At 32.5% G+C, this 19371-nt stretch overlaps 2 protein-coding genes across 2 annotated transcripts; one reads left to right on the forward strand and one right to left on the reverse strand.

The window, feature by feature from the left end:
- Nucleotides 1–1367: 1367 nt before the first annotated feature.
- On the reverse strand, nucleotides 1368–2514 carry LOC107640437 (protein FAR1-RELATED SEQUENCE 4-like). The gene is made up of 4 exons (XM_088486950.1): nucleotides 2268–2514; nucleotides 2130–2212; nucleotides 1861–1993; nucleotides 1368–1744 (listed from the first exon to the last, which is right to left on the reverse strand). The coding sequence occupies exons 1-4, from the start codon at nucleotides 2512–2514 to the stop codon at nucleotides 1368–1370; spliced, it is 840 nt and encodes a 279-aa protein (XP_088343076.1).
- Nucleotides 2515–12885: 10371 nt separating this feature from the next.
- Nucleotides 12886–19027, forward strand: LOC107643426 (glycine-rich protein). The gene is made up of 4 exons (XM_016347070.3): nucleotides 12886–15302; nucleotides 15394–15584; nucleotides 18273–18347; nucleotides 18427–19027. Exons 1-4 carry the CDS (start codon nucleotides 14582–14584, stop codon nucleotides 18826–18828), a joined length of 1389 nt encoding a protein of 462 aa, XP_016202556.1. The 5' UTR covers nucleotides 12886–14581; the 3' UTR covers nucleotides 18829–19027.
- Nucleotides 19028–19371: the final 344 nt, after the last annotated feature.

The raw sequence follows: 19371 nt of genomic DNA on the forward strand, positions 1-19371 counted from the left end.
GGTGTGGAGCTCTGCTGTTCTTCATGAATTAATACAAGTACTATTGTTTTTCTATTCAATTCACGCCTACTTCTTCTCTAAGATATTCACTCGCACTTCAACCTGATGAATGTGATGACCCGTGACACTCATCATCATTCTCACTTATGAACGCGTGCCTGACAACCACTTCCATTCTACCTGCAATAGCTTGAGTGTGTATCTCTTGGCCTCCTAGTTCATGACGCATGGCTGCCTCTCCTGACAACAGAGTATTCCATTCCGTGAGATTAGAGTCTTCGTGGTATAGGCTAGAACCATTAGCAGCATACCTGAGATCCAAAAAGTCTAAACCTTGTCTGTGGTATTTCGAGTAGGATCTGGAAAGGGATGACTGTAACGAACTTCAAACCTACGAATGTGGGGCACAAGTGACAGTGTGCAAAAAGACAATGGTCTTACTCTGACGCTAGCGGAAACCGACAGATGATTAGCCGTGCGGTGACAGCGCATATGGATTTGTTTTCATCCGAGAGGATCATACAGCTTGCCATGGAAGGAGGTAACGCATGGTTGGAAGAAAGCAATAGGAAAGCAGAGGTTCAGAAGCAACAATGCATCTCCAGACGCTTATCTGAAATTCCCACCAATGAATTACATAAGTATCTCTATTTTATTTTATATTTCATTTATGTTTTAATTATCAAAACATCATAACCGATTGAATCCGCCTGACTGAGATTTACAAGGATGACCATAGCTTGCTCCAAGCCGACAATCTCCGTGGGATCGACCCTTACTCATGTAAGGTTTATTACTTGGACGACCCAGTGCACTTGCTGGTTAGTTGTGCGAAGTTGTGAAAAAGAGTTGAGATTACAATTGTGCGTACCAAGTTGTTGGTGCCATTGAGATCACAATTTCGTGCACCAATTACTCATCTGAGATGTTAATTTATATATCTATTGGAACTGTCTGGCTACTATTTTATTCCAGGTTCTTAGTGATTGCAATCACTGTATTTACCAATACATTACGAACTCCAAAAGAACACAGTGAACCGAAATTCATACACTAGGCAAACCGAAAGTTGGAAACACACTGAACCCCTAAACCCTGAACCCTAACCCCTAAACACTAAACCCTAAACCATAACCGTAACCCTAAACCCTAAACCATAACCCTAAACACTAAACCATAAACCCTTAAACCCCTAAAACCCTAAACCCTGAACCCTAACCCTGAACTCTGAACTCTGAACTCTAAACCCTGAACCCTAAACTTTAAACCCTAAACTCTAAACTCTAAACCCTAAACCTTAAACCCTGAACCCTAAACCCTAGACCCTAAACCCTGGACCCTAAATCCTAAACCCTAAACCCTTAAGTCTAAAATGTCGCTTCTTCGTGGGTTAACAAACTTTTTCCTTTGCTTCTCCCTTGATATTCTTCCATTTCTGCCATGACCTTGGCAAATGCTCGGTGCAAAATTACGGTCAACTCTTCAGACTCGGATGCAATTTCACATATATTGTGTGACCGAAACACCAATTTATCAAATCTCTTACTTCTTGGCTCTAGTAGAGGTTCATCTTGGCTGCTCTTAATGTGTGTATGCCTCCTCTTTATGTTCTTGCTCCAACGTTCCAATATGTATTTCGGTGCCACGTTATCTATTCGCTCAAAGCTTAGGATGCTTAGGGAATGGTAGCACAATATACCCCTAGACTCAAACAGTAAGCAACGGAACTTTACATCTCGTGATACTGCGTCGTAGGTGACAACAAACTTATTAAATGTGAGTTGGAAACCTGCTCTAGTACTTCATATGTTGTGAAACCTAGGGTGGAATGCATTGATCTTGTGATACAGTTCACTTTACCTCTGAATTGAGCTTGAACTTCCCTGAACTTCTCATGGGTACATACATGCTGAAACTGTGCCTCTATTGCTGATTTTGTTGCACACGGTATCACGGTGTGAAAATCTGCAGTATCGAATTCTCTCTCTGCTTGCTAGGCAATTGTCGTATTGCTTCACAAATTATCTCAAGGAGCTATTTCGTGTGATGAACTTGTTGAAAAATGAATGCATGCTCTCGCTCCTTTGTGTGCTTCTCATCCCGGCCCAAAAGTGGTGATCCAAGTAAACCGAAATCCATATATAGCAATCCTCGTACAGCTCTGCAAACCAAACCGAAGCCATAAGGTCTGGTGAACCGAAAACAGTGCATGCTTTGGGAAAAAAATATATGAGCATAAAAATAATTCGAATTGAAATCTCAATTACCTGAAAGCCACTTGTTGCCTCCGAGGCTGTACTTTCTAAGGAAATCAATCCAGTTTCTGTCAAATGCTTCTTTTGTGTACGAGTTCCAAACAACATGGCTCATCTCTTGTTCAATTTCATTGTGTCCCTTGTAGCCATTTAATTTTCTTGGAATCTTCTTCATAATGTGCCAGATGCACAGCTCAATTGCCCTTTGAATCGATGTGCATTGATCGGTAAGAATACCTTTTGGTGTCTTCCCTCCCATGCAACGTAGCCAACACTCAAATAGCCATTTGAATTACTGGATGTCCTCATTTTTCATCATCGCACATCCAAGAAGTGTCGACTGGCCATGGTGATTCACGCCAACAAAAGAACCTAAAACCAAATTGTACCTGCATAAATAAAAAGCACAAGGTGGTGAACTGAAATATATACACTCACCGAACATCAAAAATATGTTTGAAAGAATCAAATACCTGTTTGTATTATAGGTGGTGTCAAATGAAACCACATCTCCGAAATAATCAAATGCAGCCCTACTTCTTGCATCAGCCCAGAATGCATGTTTAATGCAGTGATCACCTTCAAGGTTGAGCTTAAAGAAGAAATTTTGGTTCTTCTCTTTCATTCTTACTAGGTACATCCCAAATTCTTTAGCATTGTCTTCTTTGAAAATATTTTGTACTTCCCTTGTGATGTAATTTCTGACGTCTTTTTCAATAAAACCTAGTTCACGGTGGCTGCTAGCTGCTACCACAAATTATTGGTAAGTTTTGCTCGTCTGATTCCGGCTTCCTCATGGGTTTCGATGATGCGACGCACGAACATACTAAGCTCCCTGTGTTGTTTGAGCATCTCAGCCTGGTCTGGACAACAAGGATGTGAATGATTCAAAACAACTTTAAAAATTGTCCAAAGACCAACATCATTCATTATGTGTACGTAAATTCTGGCCGGACAATTTAACCCAGCTGAAGGATTTGTCTTCAAAGTTAGAGATATCTTTGATTTCCACCTCCCCTCTCTAGAGCATACAATTAGTTGATTCTTAATCTTGTCTCCGTCCCGAGTCGTGTTCCGTATTTTGATAGAAAAACCGGCAAGTTTGGAATAATATTTGTAGAACTTTTCAGCTTCTTCTAGTGTCTTGAAAATCATTCCCACCTTTGGGACAAATTTTTCTTTCACAACACAGCTGGTCTGCATGGTAAACCGAAATCTTAATTACGGTGAAACAATTATATAGTGCTTAGGGAACAAAACAGAATATATTTGTCTAATTTTTTTAGACTCCTTTCTGCATACCGAACCAAAAACATGCACATGATGAATCAACTCTTTAGTACTTACCGAACCGAAAGGTTACTCACACTCACAGTTACATAATATCAATTCAATTTATTTCAATTCAGATATAGATCACCTCATCCCATTCAATTCACTTCAAATAAAATTAGCAATTTTATTCCATTGAATTAGATTCAAAATTCAATAATCCAAACCTCATCAAATTGATACGTTTCGAAAGAATTATCCAAATCGCACTCATTCAACTGATTTGAAGTTGATTCATTCATTGTTTCAATTCAGAAGTGCAGATCGAAGAAGAAAACAAAGAAGAAGATGAACCACGAAGCTAATTACGTTGAAGTCAATCCAGATCCATAATGTAGAGAAGAAAAACGCGAATAAAGGGGAACAACAAATTTAATTAGGTTGAAGAAGAAGAAGGAGAACAAGAAGAAGAAGAAGAAGAACAAGAACAAGAAGAACGCGAAAAAGGTTTACGTTGTATGGAAAGATTTACATTGAGAAAGGTTTACGTTGAGAAAGGTTGATCACGCAAAATAAGGATTACGTTATATACGTTATATGAGACGCGTGTAAAACAAACGTGTGTATGGAGCGTGGAGTAGAAGGTACTTGGATACCATCCATATAATTTTTATATGGATGTAGAGCTTTTCCGTTAATTTTTATATAAATAAATAGATAGATGTATTTATTTATAGAAATATTATTTATCGTACTATACATAAGTTTGGATTTATTTATGGAAAGATTATTTTTTTTTTAAAAAAAATTATGAAAAAAATTTATTCATTTGAATAAGTTTTTTCTTTTCAAAAATTTATTTATATTTTTAAAAATAAGATATTATTGACTTTTAGAAAAATAAATAATTTTTTATTTAAAATATTTTTTTAAAAAAATATATCCAAATAAATTTTAAAATTAAATAAAAGTATTTTATTTTCGAAAAATATTGCTTTATTTAAAAAAAAATGCTTTTTCCATTAAAAATATAAGTCCAAACCAACACATGTACTCACTCCTTTTCTTTTAAGTTTTCTCTACTACTGTGTCATGCCACATAAAATATAGTAACAATTGTCGTGGGCTGATAGTCTACTGAAATTTTGGTCATGTTGATCATACTTCGCAAAGTATGATTAAAAAAAGCGTCGTTTGTGTAATGTCTCTATTCCCATTTCCTCTTCGTGACCAAGTCTCAGCTCCAACCTCAACTCAATATGTCTCTTCCCTAGTTCAGGTGTTCACTCTCACAATCTCACCTCTCTATCTCACTCATTCCACGGCTACCACGACACTCAATGACGGAGGTCATCGCTTGTCACTCTCTTCACCGCCTTAAATACCTCGTTTCTGCGCCACGGCTCACATAGTCATGTTTACTTCTTTCGTCAATGTGGTCCCGGCCGCTTTGGTTTTGTCGTGCCTTGCCTGTCTCTGCCTCGTCCCTGCATCGTTGTCTTAGTTTGCCTGTGCTTCCTCCGCGCGTCTACTTCCTCTTCTTGTGATTTTTCCATCGTTGTCTTTTTGCTTCTGCTTCTGTAGTGTGGGTGAGACTATTGACTTAACTTTTTACCGAGTTATTTTTTTGTTTCCAGTTTTTATTTCATAAATTTTTTATACTGAATTTTTTAATTTTTTAATTTTAAATTTTGATGTAGATTTAGATAATTTGTTTAATTAATGTAATTAGTTATTATTATTAGAATTAGATAATTGCAGCCTCACTATAAATTCATTATCATATTAATCATGTTTTTTTTAGTTGGATTCATTTTGTTGTATTTCTAGTAAGGTTTTAAAAATCGATATCAGTTGGACCAGTTAAACGGAAAATAAGTAAGCATAATGACTCACCTAAGTAAATATAACTGTTAATTTCAAAAATCGTAATTGGATCGCCATGTTGTGATAAGTACAAAAGATTAGGATGTCTATTTTCTATAAATCTCAAATTTTCAAGAGAAATTACATTATAATAAGGTTTGACTAAGTAACCTTATGTATGTATATAAATAGAGGCTTTGTTTCTGACAAAAGATACAACAATCAATAACAATTCTCTCTCTATTTATATGGTTTATATACAAAACTCTTCCTCTCTTTCTTTCTTTCATACGATAATACATATATATAAATATATATGAATCATCTCTTTTATATTGAGATAGTAATTATAGTTAATATTATAATCTAATTATATTTCTTTACTTTATGTTTATTACCTCTTTCTCATTTATTTATTTATTTATTTTATAACACATTATCAGCACGGGACTCTGATCAAATTTTAGGAAGACTCAGGTAACAAATTTTCATTATGTTGAGGCTCTCTCATCTTGAATTTAATGTTCTTGATATATATGGAAACAATTATTTATCATGGATACTAGATGCTAAAATCTATCTTGATTCAATGGATCTTAGAAATACCATTAAGGCTGAAAATAATACATCCCAGAAGGATAAAGCCAAAGCCATAATTTTTCTTCGTCATCATCTTGACGTATGATTGAAAAATGAACATCTCACATTAAAAGATCATGCAGATCTGTGGAAAGATCTTAAAGAAAGGTACAATAATCAAAAGACGGTGATACTTTCTCAAGCCCGATATGTTAGAGAAAACTTTCTCAACCTTCCATGCCTCGAATGTGCTCCTGTAGCAGCAATATCGAGAAAAAGGATTTAAAAAATATTCTGAGCTAATTTCTTGCCTTCTTGTTGCTGAGCGCAACAATGAGTTAATCTTAAAAAATCATGAAGTACGCCCAGCTGGTACCGCCCCATTTTTTGAAGCAAATGCGGCAAATCATAACTCTAGAAGAGGTAAATGGCAAGGCTTTGGTAGCAAGAAAAATTATGGAAGGAAAATGAATTATGTTCACAAGAAAGGATCTCACCAGAAGTAGGATAAAGAAAGAAACAATGGGCAAAATAAATTAACTAAGGATAAATGTTTCCGTTGTGGTGGAAAGGGCCATTGGTCGCGTACCTGTCGTACCCCAAGGCACCTAGTCGATCTTTATCAAGCATTTTTGAAAAAGGATAGCAAAGGAAATAAAACAAATTTTGTTTCAAATGATGCTGAAAATTCCACCACTCATTATGATGTATCTGATTTCTTTAAAGATCCTGAAGGAAATATTAACCATTTGATCAATGATCGAATAGTTTAATATGTGTGTTTGTTAAGTATTCATGTGAATAAATAATGTAAGAAACTTCTTGTTAAGTTTTATACATTTGAACAAACGTACTATTAAGGTTTAAGGGTTATTTATTTAGTATTTTTTATTTAGAATTGAGTGTTTAGAGTTTGTGTATGTTGAATTTGGGATTTGGGTTTAAGGTATGCTCTTGAGAGATTAAGGGTTAGAGTTTATAATTTAGGGGTTAAGGGTCTATGATTTAAAATTTAGAGTTTAAGATTTAGTGATGTATATTTATTTTTTTTAAATTAATTTATAAATTTTAAATTAGTGAATATTAATTTTAAATTGTCAAATATTTAGTATATATTACATGATTTAAAAATAAATACTCTAAAAGATTTGATACTGTAATTTAAAAATATAATAAATTAAATTGTGTTTACTTAATTTAAAAAATAAGCCTAACAATATTATTAGTGTCAAAATATAGAATTTGAAATAAACAAATGTAACAGAATAAATTTTAAAATTTAAAATTATTAAAAATTTGATAGTACTCTCTCTCTCTTCAATTAATAATATCCTACCCGTCTCATTGCTTTTATGTTTTTAATAAATTTTTTAAGGGTCCATCTAGTGTACAGATGCATTTTGGTACAGATTTACAGATTTTTGTTTTTATTTGGTTTAAAAGTGTATCACTAAAAGTGTTGCTTAAAGAGAAAGTGTTACCCTTAATCGTTAACTTGGCTTTGATACTAATTTTTAACTCTTTTATGTTTATAATGTGTATAGATTTGAAGATGTTGAAAATTTCTATTATTACTAGTATTTATAATTCTGATTTAATTTTTATAGTTTTTTAATCTTGTTTTAGTTTATAATATTCTTTTTTGCATGGATTATTGTTTATAAAATCTTTTATCTGTTTGTCTTTTTCTTTAATATATTTTTTCAAATCTTCAAAAACTTCTTTTATTTCTACACTTTCCGTTGTTTCTAAATATCTTTTTAATTTTTCAACCTCATTCTCCATTTTTTCTTTTAACAGCTTTAATTCTTTTAAGTCATAATATGGTTTTCCAGGCATTTATAAATTTTTTAAGTTTAACTCCAACTTATTTATATTTATTCTTATTTCTATCCTTTTTATTATAATGTCATCAATTTCGATATGAAGATTATTTAATTCTTTTTTATACTACTTTATTTTACTTTTTAATTTTTTCGCTCTTTTTCTTTTTATTTTATTTTCTGGTCTTTCAATCTTTGTATGCTTCATTATCTATTTTAGAATTTCTGCAAATTCTATCATTGCTTCATCACTTTTTTCTAGAGATTCTATTAATTTTTTTAACTCTTCAACTTCTCTTTTTAACTTATCATAGATTATTTTTAGAGCTTTAAATGCTCTTTGATTTATTTCAGAGAACTGCAAATAATTCAAACGATTTTCTCTTTCAAAGAGCTCTTGTTTCTTATCTTGATAACTTACATATATTTCTTCTTTATTTATTGTCATAATTTAGTATTTAGGGTTTCATTTAATTTTTCGACCTTTTTTGTTAATTCTTTTATTTCAGAATCTTCTTCTTTAATCTTTAACTTAGATAAACTTAAGGGACTATTAATTTTAGATTCTCTTATTTGAAAATTTGATGAAACCAATTTTCCTGATGGTTCTTTTAGTAATAGAACTGAGTTTTCAATAGCTTTATATTTTGGTATTTCTGTTTTTACAATTTTCTGAAATAATTCATCGACATAAATTCTTTCTTTGTTTTTAAATATTATACTATGATGGCTATTTGTTAAAGCATAATTTATTGCATATGTAATTGAAAATGGTTCATCATCTTGTTCCATTAGATTCTTTCTATGAAATTTATAAGCCAAACTTACAGATCTTCCAAGATTTTCAGTTGATAAAGGTATAGCATATCCAAGATGGGCATTAAATTTAACATTTACATTTGCCAAATTTCCATGAACAATTCCAATTATTTGATCTATTGGGTCATCAGTAATTCTTTTGTCACAGAACAGAACAGAGATATTTCAAGGACTTTTACTAATTCGTTATTTGTATTTTTAACATCTAAAGGATTTTCAGCACAAATTTCATCCAAAAGTTCTTCTATCTTTATTTCAAGACTATTTTTTGGAATATTTATCTGAAAGTATAAATTTAAATAACATGTCTCTAATATAGAAAATATTTTAAATTTTAAGATCTTATCTATAGTGGTAGTTGGTATTTTTATACGTTTTGATTTTTGATTTATTGAAGAATCGTGTGGTGCTTTTAAAACTATATATGTTAATTCTTGAATGAATGGATGATATAGCTTTAAAAAATTATTTCCTATGATAAAATCCATTCCAGAGTCTAACATATATATAGATGGAACAATGAACCTATAATTTTGAATAAAAATTTCAACCATCTCCGCTTTTTGGTTAATTTTATGTATTGATTTGTCAGCTATTCTAACTCTTAATGGTTTCTTTAATTTTTTCCAATCAAGTTTTATGTTTGAACTAGCAAAGCATTGCGTTGCTCCAGAATCTATGAAAGCATTTATAAACTTTTCTGTTATTTTTATAGTAATAAATGTAGCATTATTACTCAGTCTCTGAGTCTGTTTTCGAGACATATTCAAAAATATAGTCTAAGTTATCATCAGATTCTTCTAATGGTTCCATGAAACAGGACTTAGCAATTTCTATTTGTTTAGTAAGATCCTTTTTATCCTTCTTTTTCGGACATTCATTTGCATAGTGTCCTTCTTCTTGGCAATACCAACACTTACAATTTTCTTTTTTATTCGGGTAATAATCACTTTTTTGTCTTTTGTTTTTATTGTTATTTCTTTTTCTAAAATACCTCTTTTTTCTCCAGTTTGTATAGTATTTTCTTTTTCTAAATTGATATTTTCTTTTTCTTTGAAAATTTTTATTAAGACCATATTTTTGAGGTATCTCTTCATTATCCTGACAGCAAATTCTAATTATATTTGCAAATTTTTTTTGAGTTGCTTCTTGCATACAACGTTCTTTTATTTCCTCTCTTATTGCAGAGGTTGCTCCACCAAAATTATTTTCAATTGTTCCTCTATTTATTTCTCTTATAAATCTTCCCATAATAAATTCATTAGCAGGATATGAAAGTTTTGTTATATACATACTAAGATAATGATTTTTATCTTCTTCTTTTAATTTGTAATAATGTATTCTATATTCACATATATAAGACTCCACATTACATAAATCATATATCTGAATGTTAGCTAAATGATTTTTTGCTTCTTGATATTCTTTATTATAGACTTCTTGTTTATGATCTATAATATTTTTTCCAAAAAATTCTTTATATAGAATCATCATTATATATAATATCTTATCATAAGCTGTTGTTTTTGTTGCTAATTCTTCTATTATTTGGTTTTCTATTGATGTCATATAATCTCTTATAGCTCCTTTAGTATGAAACCCTATGTAATTCCAAATATCTCTTCCAGATAATTCATTAAGTTTTGGATTAGTAAAGGCTTCTAATAAGAAGGAATTCAACCAGTTTTCGAAAATTTCTTTTTCATTCTTTTTACAGTCTAAATCGAGCATTCTTTCTCCTTCCATTTCCTGGATTTTAGGAACGTATTTTGATGGTGTTTTTGTATATTTTGAATCTTTATTTATAAATCCTTTTTTAAAAGCATAATTATCAAAACCTGTTTCCCATTTAAAATGAGATTGATTATCCCTAGATGTTCCAACTTCATTTTTTACTTGTATTGGAATTGCTGGTTCTTCGTCACTTGAATAATCTAGGATGTGTTCTTCATTTTCTATATTTTCAGAATTTACTAATTCTTCTTCTATCTGAAATCCCTGTTCCATAATATTATTTTCTTGAGCCATTTTTAATTGTTTAAAAAGCATTGTAACTTCTTCTAATTTTTCTTCAATATTCATAATTTTAGTGGTGGTTTTACTTTTAAATCTGTTATGTTGATTATATTTTGAAATTTTTCTTCTTTGGGATTTTCTTTTTCCTTATTTCTTTGAAATTTTATAGATACTAATATTTCTTCAAGCATATCTACTATAGAATTTAATTGTGGGTTAAAAGTATGATAAAGATGTGGGGAATCATTTCCATGGTAACATTTCTTAGAAATTCCGTGTGAAAAATAAGTTTTTTCAGGTTTTTGAAGTCCTTCAATAAAACTTATAGTAAAATAAAGATTTTGAGAAAAATCATTTTGTATTGATTTTAAGAATTCTGTGTCATTACAGTTAACATTAGTTAAAATTATTAATTTTTGATCTATTAATTTTGATAACTTAATTATTTCTTCTCTTAAATCTTCTAATTTACTTTTTTCCATTAGGTGACGTTTTTCTTTGTGAAGAGCTACGGTTTTAAGTGAAAAGTGTGGCTTTAGAAAGTGTGGTTTAAGTAAACAAATCTTTAAATCTGTACAGATTTAGATCTGTACCATATAATTTTCTATTTTTTAAAATAAAAATGATAACATTTTCATAAAATCAAACTAATTTGCAAACCTTAAATTTTAAACCTAAAATTCTCAAGAACATATCCTATATCAACTCTAACTCCAAAATGCCTCAATCCTAATCTAATACTAATAATAAAAACAGAAGTAAAAACATCCAACTACTTATAGTATTGATGCAATAGTTATGTAACATACAGTACTTTTTTAGACTCTTGCTTCAGAGCTCTCTCCATTATGTTGTAGGGGTGTATATAACCCGACCCGATTCAACTCCGAATATTTTATGGGCTAATTTAGTGTGATTTTATCAGGTTTAAGGCCGGGTAAGGGTCTCAAAAATAGATCCAGTCATTATTTTGGGTCGGGTCTGGGTCATAGTTCGAGTCATCCGAACTCAGTCCGATGACTCGGTCATCATACATAATTAATATTTTGTGTTATTAGTGATGGATGATAGCTATTCTTATATAGAATTTAAATATTGTAAACCTTAATATTTTGTGTTATTTGTATTGATTTAAATATTTGGTATTATTAGACAATATTAGTATTGATTATGGTTATGCTTTAATTTTAGAGAATAGTTGATTCTTATTATATTTTTTTAAGTGAATTTTACTATATGAATTGTGAAATAATGGTTGGAGATTAGGTGATTTTTACATGCTAAAGACCCGATTTTCACCCGACCCGAAGAAGCATAGGTTTTATCGGGTCTGGAATCGGGTTAAGGTCTAAAAATTAAGCCCAATCTATATTTTAAGTCGGATCTGTGTTAAACCAAATCCAGTATGACCCGACCCATATGCACTCCTAATGTTTCGTGCTACAAATCAAATCAATATTACACAAAAATGCCTTAATAAAACAAGAAACATTCACCAATTCAAAAAAAAAAAACATTCAAAATCTTTTAACGATTAGATTTTACACACACAAAAAAAATATCCACTTACTTATATAAAAACATCCAGTAACAAAAAAATCTCAGATCATCTTACACACAAAAAAGAAACATTTACCAACTCAAAAAAAAATTTCACATTATTTTAAAGATTCAACCATTTATTTGTAAAGAAACATTCACTTATATAAAAATATCCTATAACAAAAAAAACAAGTTCGCTAGTGCTTTAAAGGAAACATCTAACAAATAAAAAAAAAGAAACATCCCATACGAAGTCTTATACTTAAACCCTAAATTTCTAATAAAAAGATATCCACTAATCTAAAAAAGAAACATTTAAAATTTTCTAACGATACAATTTCTTATTCGTAGAGAAATATCCACTTACTTATATAAAAATATTCAATAACATAAAAAAACAAATATCTCAAATCTTTTACACAACAAAATACTAGTGCTTTAAAAAAAGGAATCCGCTAGAGAGATAATAGGTTATTTGTATAATGTGTACAATGAGTTATTGAGTTACAAAATGAACATTCTCATACTATTTAGAATAACTATTCGAGTACTAAGGATAATAAACATCTTTTCAAATTCGAGTATTAGGGATAATAAACATCTTTCCAAAAACTTAAATCGATTTTGAGGTTCACGATCGAACTCTTGACCTTTTGAATCTAAAACTCTAATATCATGTCATGATACCACTTATCCCGAAAATTTTAACTGATAGGAAAAGGTAACACTAATAGTTATATCTCTAATACTCTCTAAACCTCAATTGTACACATTGTACAAATATTCCATTGGCTCATGATATTTTTTCTTAAAAAAATATCCAATAAATAAAAAAAACATTTCATATAAAATTTTCTACTTACATCCTAAATCCCTAATTAAGAAAGAAACACCTATTAATTAGAATGAAGAAAAATTTCAGGGAGTAAAAGTGACAAAGTGAAATTAGGATTGGTTTTGGATAGGTGTGGGGTGTTTTTTTTGTTGTTTTATTGGATCATTTTTCGAAATTCAGGTTAAAGTGAGTTAATACTCTAATTGATTGGATGAAGATTTTCTAAAATAAAAAAATTAATAAAATAATAAAAAAATTAATTATTCTTAAATTAAGATAATAAAATATATATTTTATAAAAATTATAAAATTAATATTAATTAATCTATTAATTTATTATTTTATTAATTTTTTTCACTTTAAAAGATTTAAATTCAATTGATTACCTAATAACATTGGGGATGTTCATGGGATGTTCATTGGGGATGTTCAATTGATTACCTAATAACATTGGATTTATATACCGGGCATATTTGTTAGACTCGAATCCAGTCCTAAACTCGATGAAACCTACACATTTTTGGGTTACGATTATATCGGATAAAAATCGGGTGAAAACCGGACCCTTAACATTATCTTCTTGTAAGCTAGCATGTGAAAATATCCAAATTTCTAAGACTCCAACAATTATTTGATATGGTAAAATTCACTTAGAAAAATATAACAAAAACCAACTATTTCCTAAAATTAAAGCACAACCACAATCAATACTAATATTGTCTAATAACACAAAATATTTAAATCAATACAAATAACACAATATTATGCATTAGTCTAGAGTCTTATACATTTTAAATATAAAACATTAACTTATAGTCTTATAATGACTAATAACACAAAATATTAAGTATAATACTTAAATTCCAGATAAGAGTAGCCATTATCCATCACTAATAACACAAAATATTAATTGTGTATGATGACCGGACTACTGGGGCAAGTTCGAGTGACTCGAACTATGGCCCGGATCCGACCCAATATAGTGACATGGTCTATTTTTAAGACTCTTATCCAACTTTAAACCTAATAAAATTACACCAAATTAATTTCTAAAAAATTAAACCAGACCAAATTTTCGGGCCCAGGTTATGAACACCCAAACATTGTTATTGAGACAAATGTTATTGTAATTTTTAGAATGTACTTTTAAACTATTGACAGCTGACATACTCAACCCTGCCACTCTCCATGTCATCAATTAGATAAGGTCCAACTCACAAAGAAATAAAAAATCCTACAACCCCAACAAAAGGCACTTACATTAATAGAACCCGAGGAAACCTTCGGCCCAATTCTCATCGCAACTAACACACAAAAACCTCAAAACTCCACAAGAAGAAACCCTCACACGGTCACACCCCTTTATAAACCCATCAAACGACACTCGCGCACTCTTATCATATCCGGCTTCTCTCTCCCACACGCCACACAAACCCCTGACTACACTCAAACACACTCCGCCGCCGCATCCCGCGGCACTCCTCCACACCACCACCACCACCACCACCAAGACATAAATAAAATCCAAAGAGAAAGTACCTCTCTTTGTTAGTGGTTTTGCGCACGTGCCCCAAATGGCGACCACCACAAGCACCACCGCAACAACCGCAGGAGCAGCAGCAGCAGCAAACGACGTTGCAGAGGGTCCAGTCCTGAGCGTTGTGAACAAGCGCCTCCGGGCTCTTCGCAAGAAGCTGAACCGAATCGTCCACACCGAAGAGTCCATGGCCCAAGGAAAGCCCATTAACAAGGAGCAAGAAGAAGTCCTCCGCTCCAAACCCTCCGTCCTCGCACTCATCGACGAGCTCGAGAAGCTTCGATCCCCTTTGTCCGCCGCCGTCACCGAAGAACTCAACCTTGCCCTAAAAAATAATAATAACCACCACCAACAAAAACCCCAACCGGAACCTGAATTCCAATTGCAGCCACAACCACAACCCGAATCTGTCTCTGAGGCTAAGAACGATGACGTTTCTGTTGTTGAGGATTTGATTAACTTGATTTATTTCGGGTCCTTGTTTGATGTGAAGTCGCAGAACGAGTTCACGTCGACGATGCTCACGCGCACGCACGAGCGTGGTTGCTGCCTCACCTATGATTATGTAACCGACGACGCCACCGATCTGCTCAGAGAGAGGGATCTTGACCTGATTTCGGCCATGAGGGGGCTTCTGATCTCGCGCCCAGCCGATTCCAGCCTGTCGCACCGCGACGCACTCTGCCGCTGCGTTGAGCACGCCAGGCTCTGGCTCGCTAGGGCTCCGCAGCCAATCGAGCCCAATGCCGAAGTTACATGTACGTGTTTGAACGAATTCCGTTGCTTTTTTGAAGTTTTAAAATTTTGCGGTGTTGATTGATTCATTGTGTGGTTTTTGTTTGTTGATAGATGCTGGATTGAGGGAGAAGTTAAACAAGATTATGTCTTCAGAGTATTTCATCACTACTCCTGAGATTAAGGCTACGGATGAAGTTGCTGCCGCTGCTGCCAGTGGGAGTTACCAGTCTTTCCAGGTCCCTGTGCATGGCACAGCTCCGGTTGAGGGCGAAGGAGGCTTGGTTTCTAAGTCTCCGGATCAGGTATAACTATAACCGATGTGTTGGTGTCATCTTAAGATGGTGCGATTTACATATGTGGATAGAATGTGATGTATTAGTGCTAACTTGTCTCATTGTTGTTGTTGGTTTTCCTATGGAAATATATTTAAACTGCTTTTCAGATGAAATGTGCTAGCTGCTGACATTGCTTTGTTTGGTGGATGAATGGTTGTTTGAGAGTTGCCACATTCTTATTAGTTTTCTTTTTGATTTACACCTATCGAGTTATGGGAGTAGGAATGTTTATGACTTCTGTTTTATTTCGTTTTGGTGTATATTACCATAAGAGAGATCAGTATTAGGATATATTTAAGTATTGTTGAATGCTAGTAGGCTGTGTTTGGTTAATGGGTGGTTAATGGGCGGAAGAAAATAAGACATAGACACAAATACACAAATAGACCTAGACATAACAATACACAATTTTTTTGGTTTGTTTGGTAAATAATACACAACACAAGACACAAGAATATTATTCTTCTTTTTCCATCATCAACACCATATCAATATTATTCTTCTTTTTCCATTAAATAGGGGGAGGAAGGGAGAGAGAGAGTTGTTGTTGTCATGGGAGAGAAGCAAAAGACAGCATGTTGGTGGGAGTGAAAGAGAAGAAGGGAATGGTTGGGGAAAGGAGGGTAGATTTGGGGAATTCACAAAATATTAAAGGTAAAAATGAATAAACAATTTGTGTCCAACATAAAAAATCCGTGTCTCAACTTTCTGAAGTGACACAAAATACACCTCTATTGTCTATTGTGTGCAACTGTGTACAACCGTGTCCTTCAAAAAATTGTCTCTCCAGCCAAACGGGAGACGTGTGTGTGCCACCGTATCTATGTATTAGATGGACACACCCACTAACCAAACACTGTCTTAGGGTCCTGGTTAAGTATTATTGCATTATGTTATGCATCAAATGATCAAAATTGAACTGTAGTCTTGCATTCATATATCAATGAGCAGAGGTACTCAGCTAAACTAGTTCTTGTTCCAACATGTTAAAATATCAATATTATTCTGTGCGCCTGAGTTTTAGAAGAAACATTAGTGACTGTGTAGTCCTTTAACATATTGATATCTTCAAGATTATTATTGCGGTGATACAATAATTTGAACTTTCTGTTTTTTTTTTATCAATTTAGTACTTTTGCAATTCGCAGTTACTAGATAATTTATATTTGGAGGTTCAATAATGATCTCTTGTTCCTATTATCCCCTATCCTCTATCTCATGCTGTAGGTTTGTATATTTTTAATATATTTGGTTTTTTCTTGAGTACATATGCAATCAAAATATTTCATAAAAGGATTTATTTTATTTTAATTTTTTTATTAGGGTTAATGGAAGAGATACCACTATCATATATGTTATGTTATACATTCTTTGAGTAGTTCAATCTTATACCTTTGTAAACTCTGACTTCATAATTGTTTATAATAAAGTAATAAACCTTGGACTTAATTTTTTAACATAAAGAAATTTCATACAATTTACTGGAGGATTGACAATACGATAGTATAAGTAGTGAGTTGTGAAAATGTTTTCTAATTCTCAGGATTATTAAACTAGTATCTATTTGAAGAGAAGAGCTGGCTTGAGGTGGTTTATATATGTGAGAATAAGGCTAACGGGGGATTTGGCTGAATTAAATGGAATGTTCCAATATAAAAAGTAAAGGAAGAACAACTTAAAAGTTTACGAAGAAACTATTTAGAATGGCCCAAATCTAACATTTTTATTGGAAATCTTTTATGGTTCACCTCACCTAGCAAGATATGGCCTAGATGTTAGTTATTGTTGTGTATCATGTATTTGTTCTCGACATTTTTATAATCAGATGTTTTCAACATAAATATGCCTGTATAGATATGAGTGAACATTCTAATTGATATACCTTATATGTTATTATGTCTAGAATCAATAGATCTCCTTGGATGTGTGTTTAAAGTTTGATGATTGAGTTGACTATAATGCTAAAAGCATGTAGATGGATAAATTATCAATGAAGTTTACATGAACACCAATGCATAATAATTCGATGTCTTTCAAACACACTCTTAATGTGATAATGGAACAAACTATACTATTCAAATAATAGTTTCATGCTTAGCTGCAATATCTTTTTCCCTATCTAAAAGATACCTGTGTATAATTTTGACTGATCATGATAAACTGTAAATATGCTTTTCTTTCTATACTAATCTTTTGAAGCTTCAAATCTTGTTGGTTGGTTTATTATAGTAGTTTCATTACTATGCTATTTAAACTATTTCTTTTTGTTTTTGTTGATGTAACTTTTATATCCCTTAATATTTTGTTGCACATATTTTATTATATATATGGTAAAAAGTAAGTATACTTTTTATCCTCAATGTTTGGAGTTAATTTCAATTTTAGCCTAAAGTTTATTCGTTCAATTTTACACCTAAATGTTTATGATAGATTCAATTATACAGTTACGTACACATCTGTTACATTATTGCAGAAGTTATAAAATTGTTGGTTATTCATTGATATGATTCGCGTAGAGAACTATTTACTGAGCACCTATCTCTCTTCTTGAATGTCTTTGGGTGAAGAAACATGTTAGCATGATGAGCAAGTTTCTCTATATCTTTTGTGATTCAAGCCAAAAGACTCGGCTTAAAATTTTCCTATCATTTATAGGATGAAGGAGCCATAAATTATCAAGGACATGGATCTGGAGAAGAGCACTCTGATCCTGAAGGGGAGCTTCAAAAGGTGCTTATCCTTTGCAATATATCTTTCTAGCCATAGAACATGTGATTTGATCTGATTCTCAAGGTAACTCTTTATGCAGGACGAGGTTGAAGTAGAAAATGTGGAGGTGGTCACAGCTCAGCATGAACAGACCAATGCACAGGTTGACGTGGAGTATAATCAACGAGACATGGAGACAAAGGATCAGCAGTACAATCCTAGAAGGGGTTATCAGAACCAAAGAGGGGGTCGTGGTGGTGGAGGTAGTCGGAGGGGTTATTCAAATGGACGTGGAGGCCGTGGTGGTGGTGGTGGTGGTGGAGTCGGCAGAGGAGGCTACCAAAATGGTCGCAATCAATACTATGATCAACCTGGAAACTATTATACAAGGAACTACTATAACAACAGAGGAAGAGGTGCGAGAGGAGGTGGTTACTCTTACAACAATGGTTCAGGTGGTCAATTCAATCACGTTGCAGGTGATGTTGGGGTTCAATCATGAGTAATCATCATGATGTGTTCATAGTGTCCAGGGTAAAACTCTTAAAATTGTCTAAGACTTGTTTTCGAACATTTTTGTTGACATTAGCAACACCACCACTTTAGACTCCACCATTTTGTAGCTCATTAGCTGTGTACTCTTTTGTGCGTGAATCTTACATGAGGAAAACTATTTAACTACTACTTTTAATGTTCTGTTACACACCTTTTTATTTGCATTATTTTTCTATATTAATTGTGGAGTCAGTTTTAGCCATGACATGATAGGATAGTATCATTGTTATATCTTTTTCATATGCCTTAGATCTATTTTAATCTGTGTGGATGCAGAGATAAAGCATGATAGTTAGAAACATGTTTTCACAAGTTATTTGTTTTTCTTTTTTTTTCACTTTTCTCTAATGAGTTGTCCGAGAGCACTTAATTTTCAAAATCAGTATCTAAGAACATTAAACCTTCTTAAATAATTTTAGAAAAGATAATACTTTTAAAATTTGGTGAATTCTGGCAAAAAAAAAAGAATGCACCCGCGGGGATTACCTGT

Source organism: Arachis ipaensis, chromosome B5 (genome assembly GCF_059453495.1).
Source record: "Arachis ipaensis isolate K30076 ecotype BB chromosome B5, ASM5945349v1, whole genome shotgun sequence".
NCBI classification, from domain to species: Eukaryota; Viridiplantae; Streptophyta; class Magnoliopsida; order Fabales; family Fabaceae; genus Arachis; species Arachis ipaensis.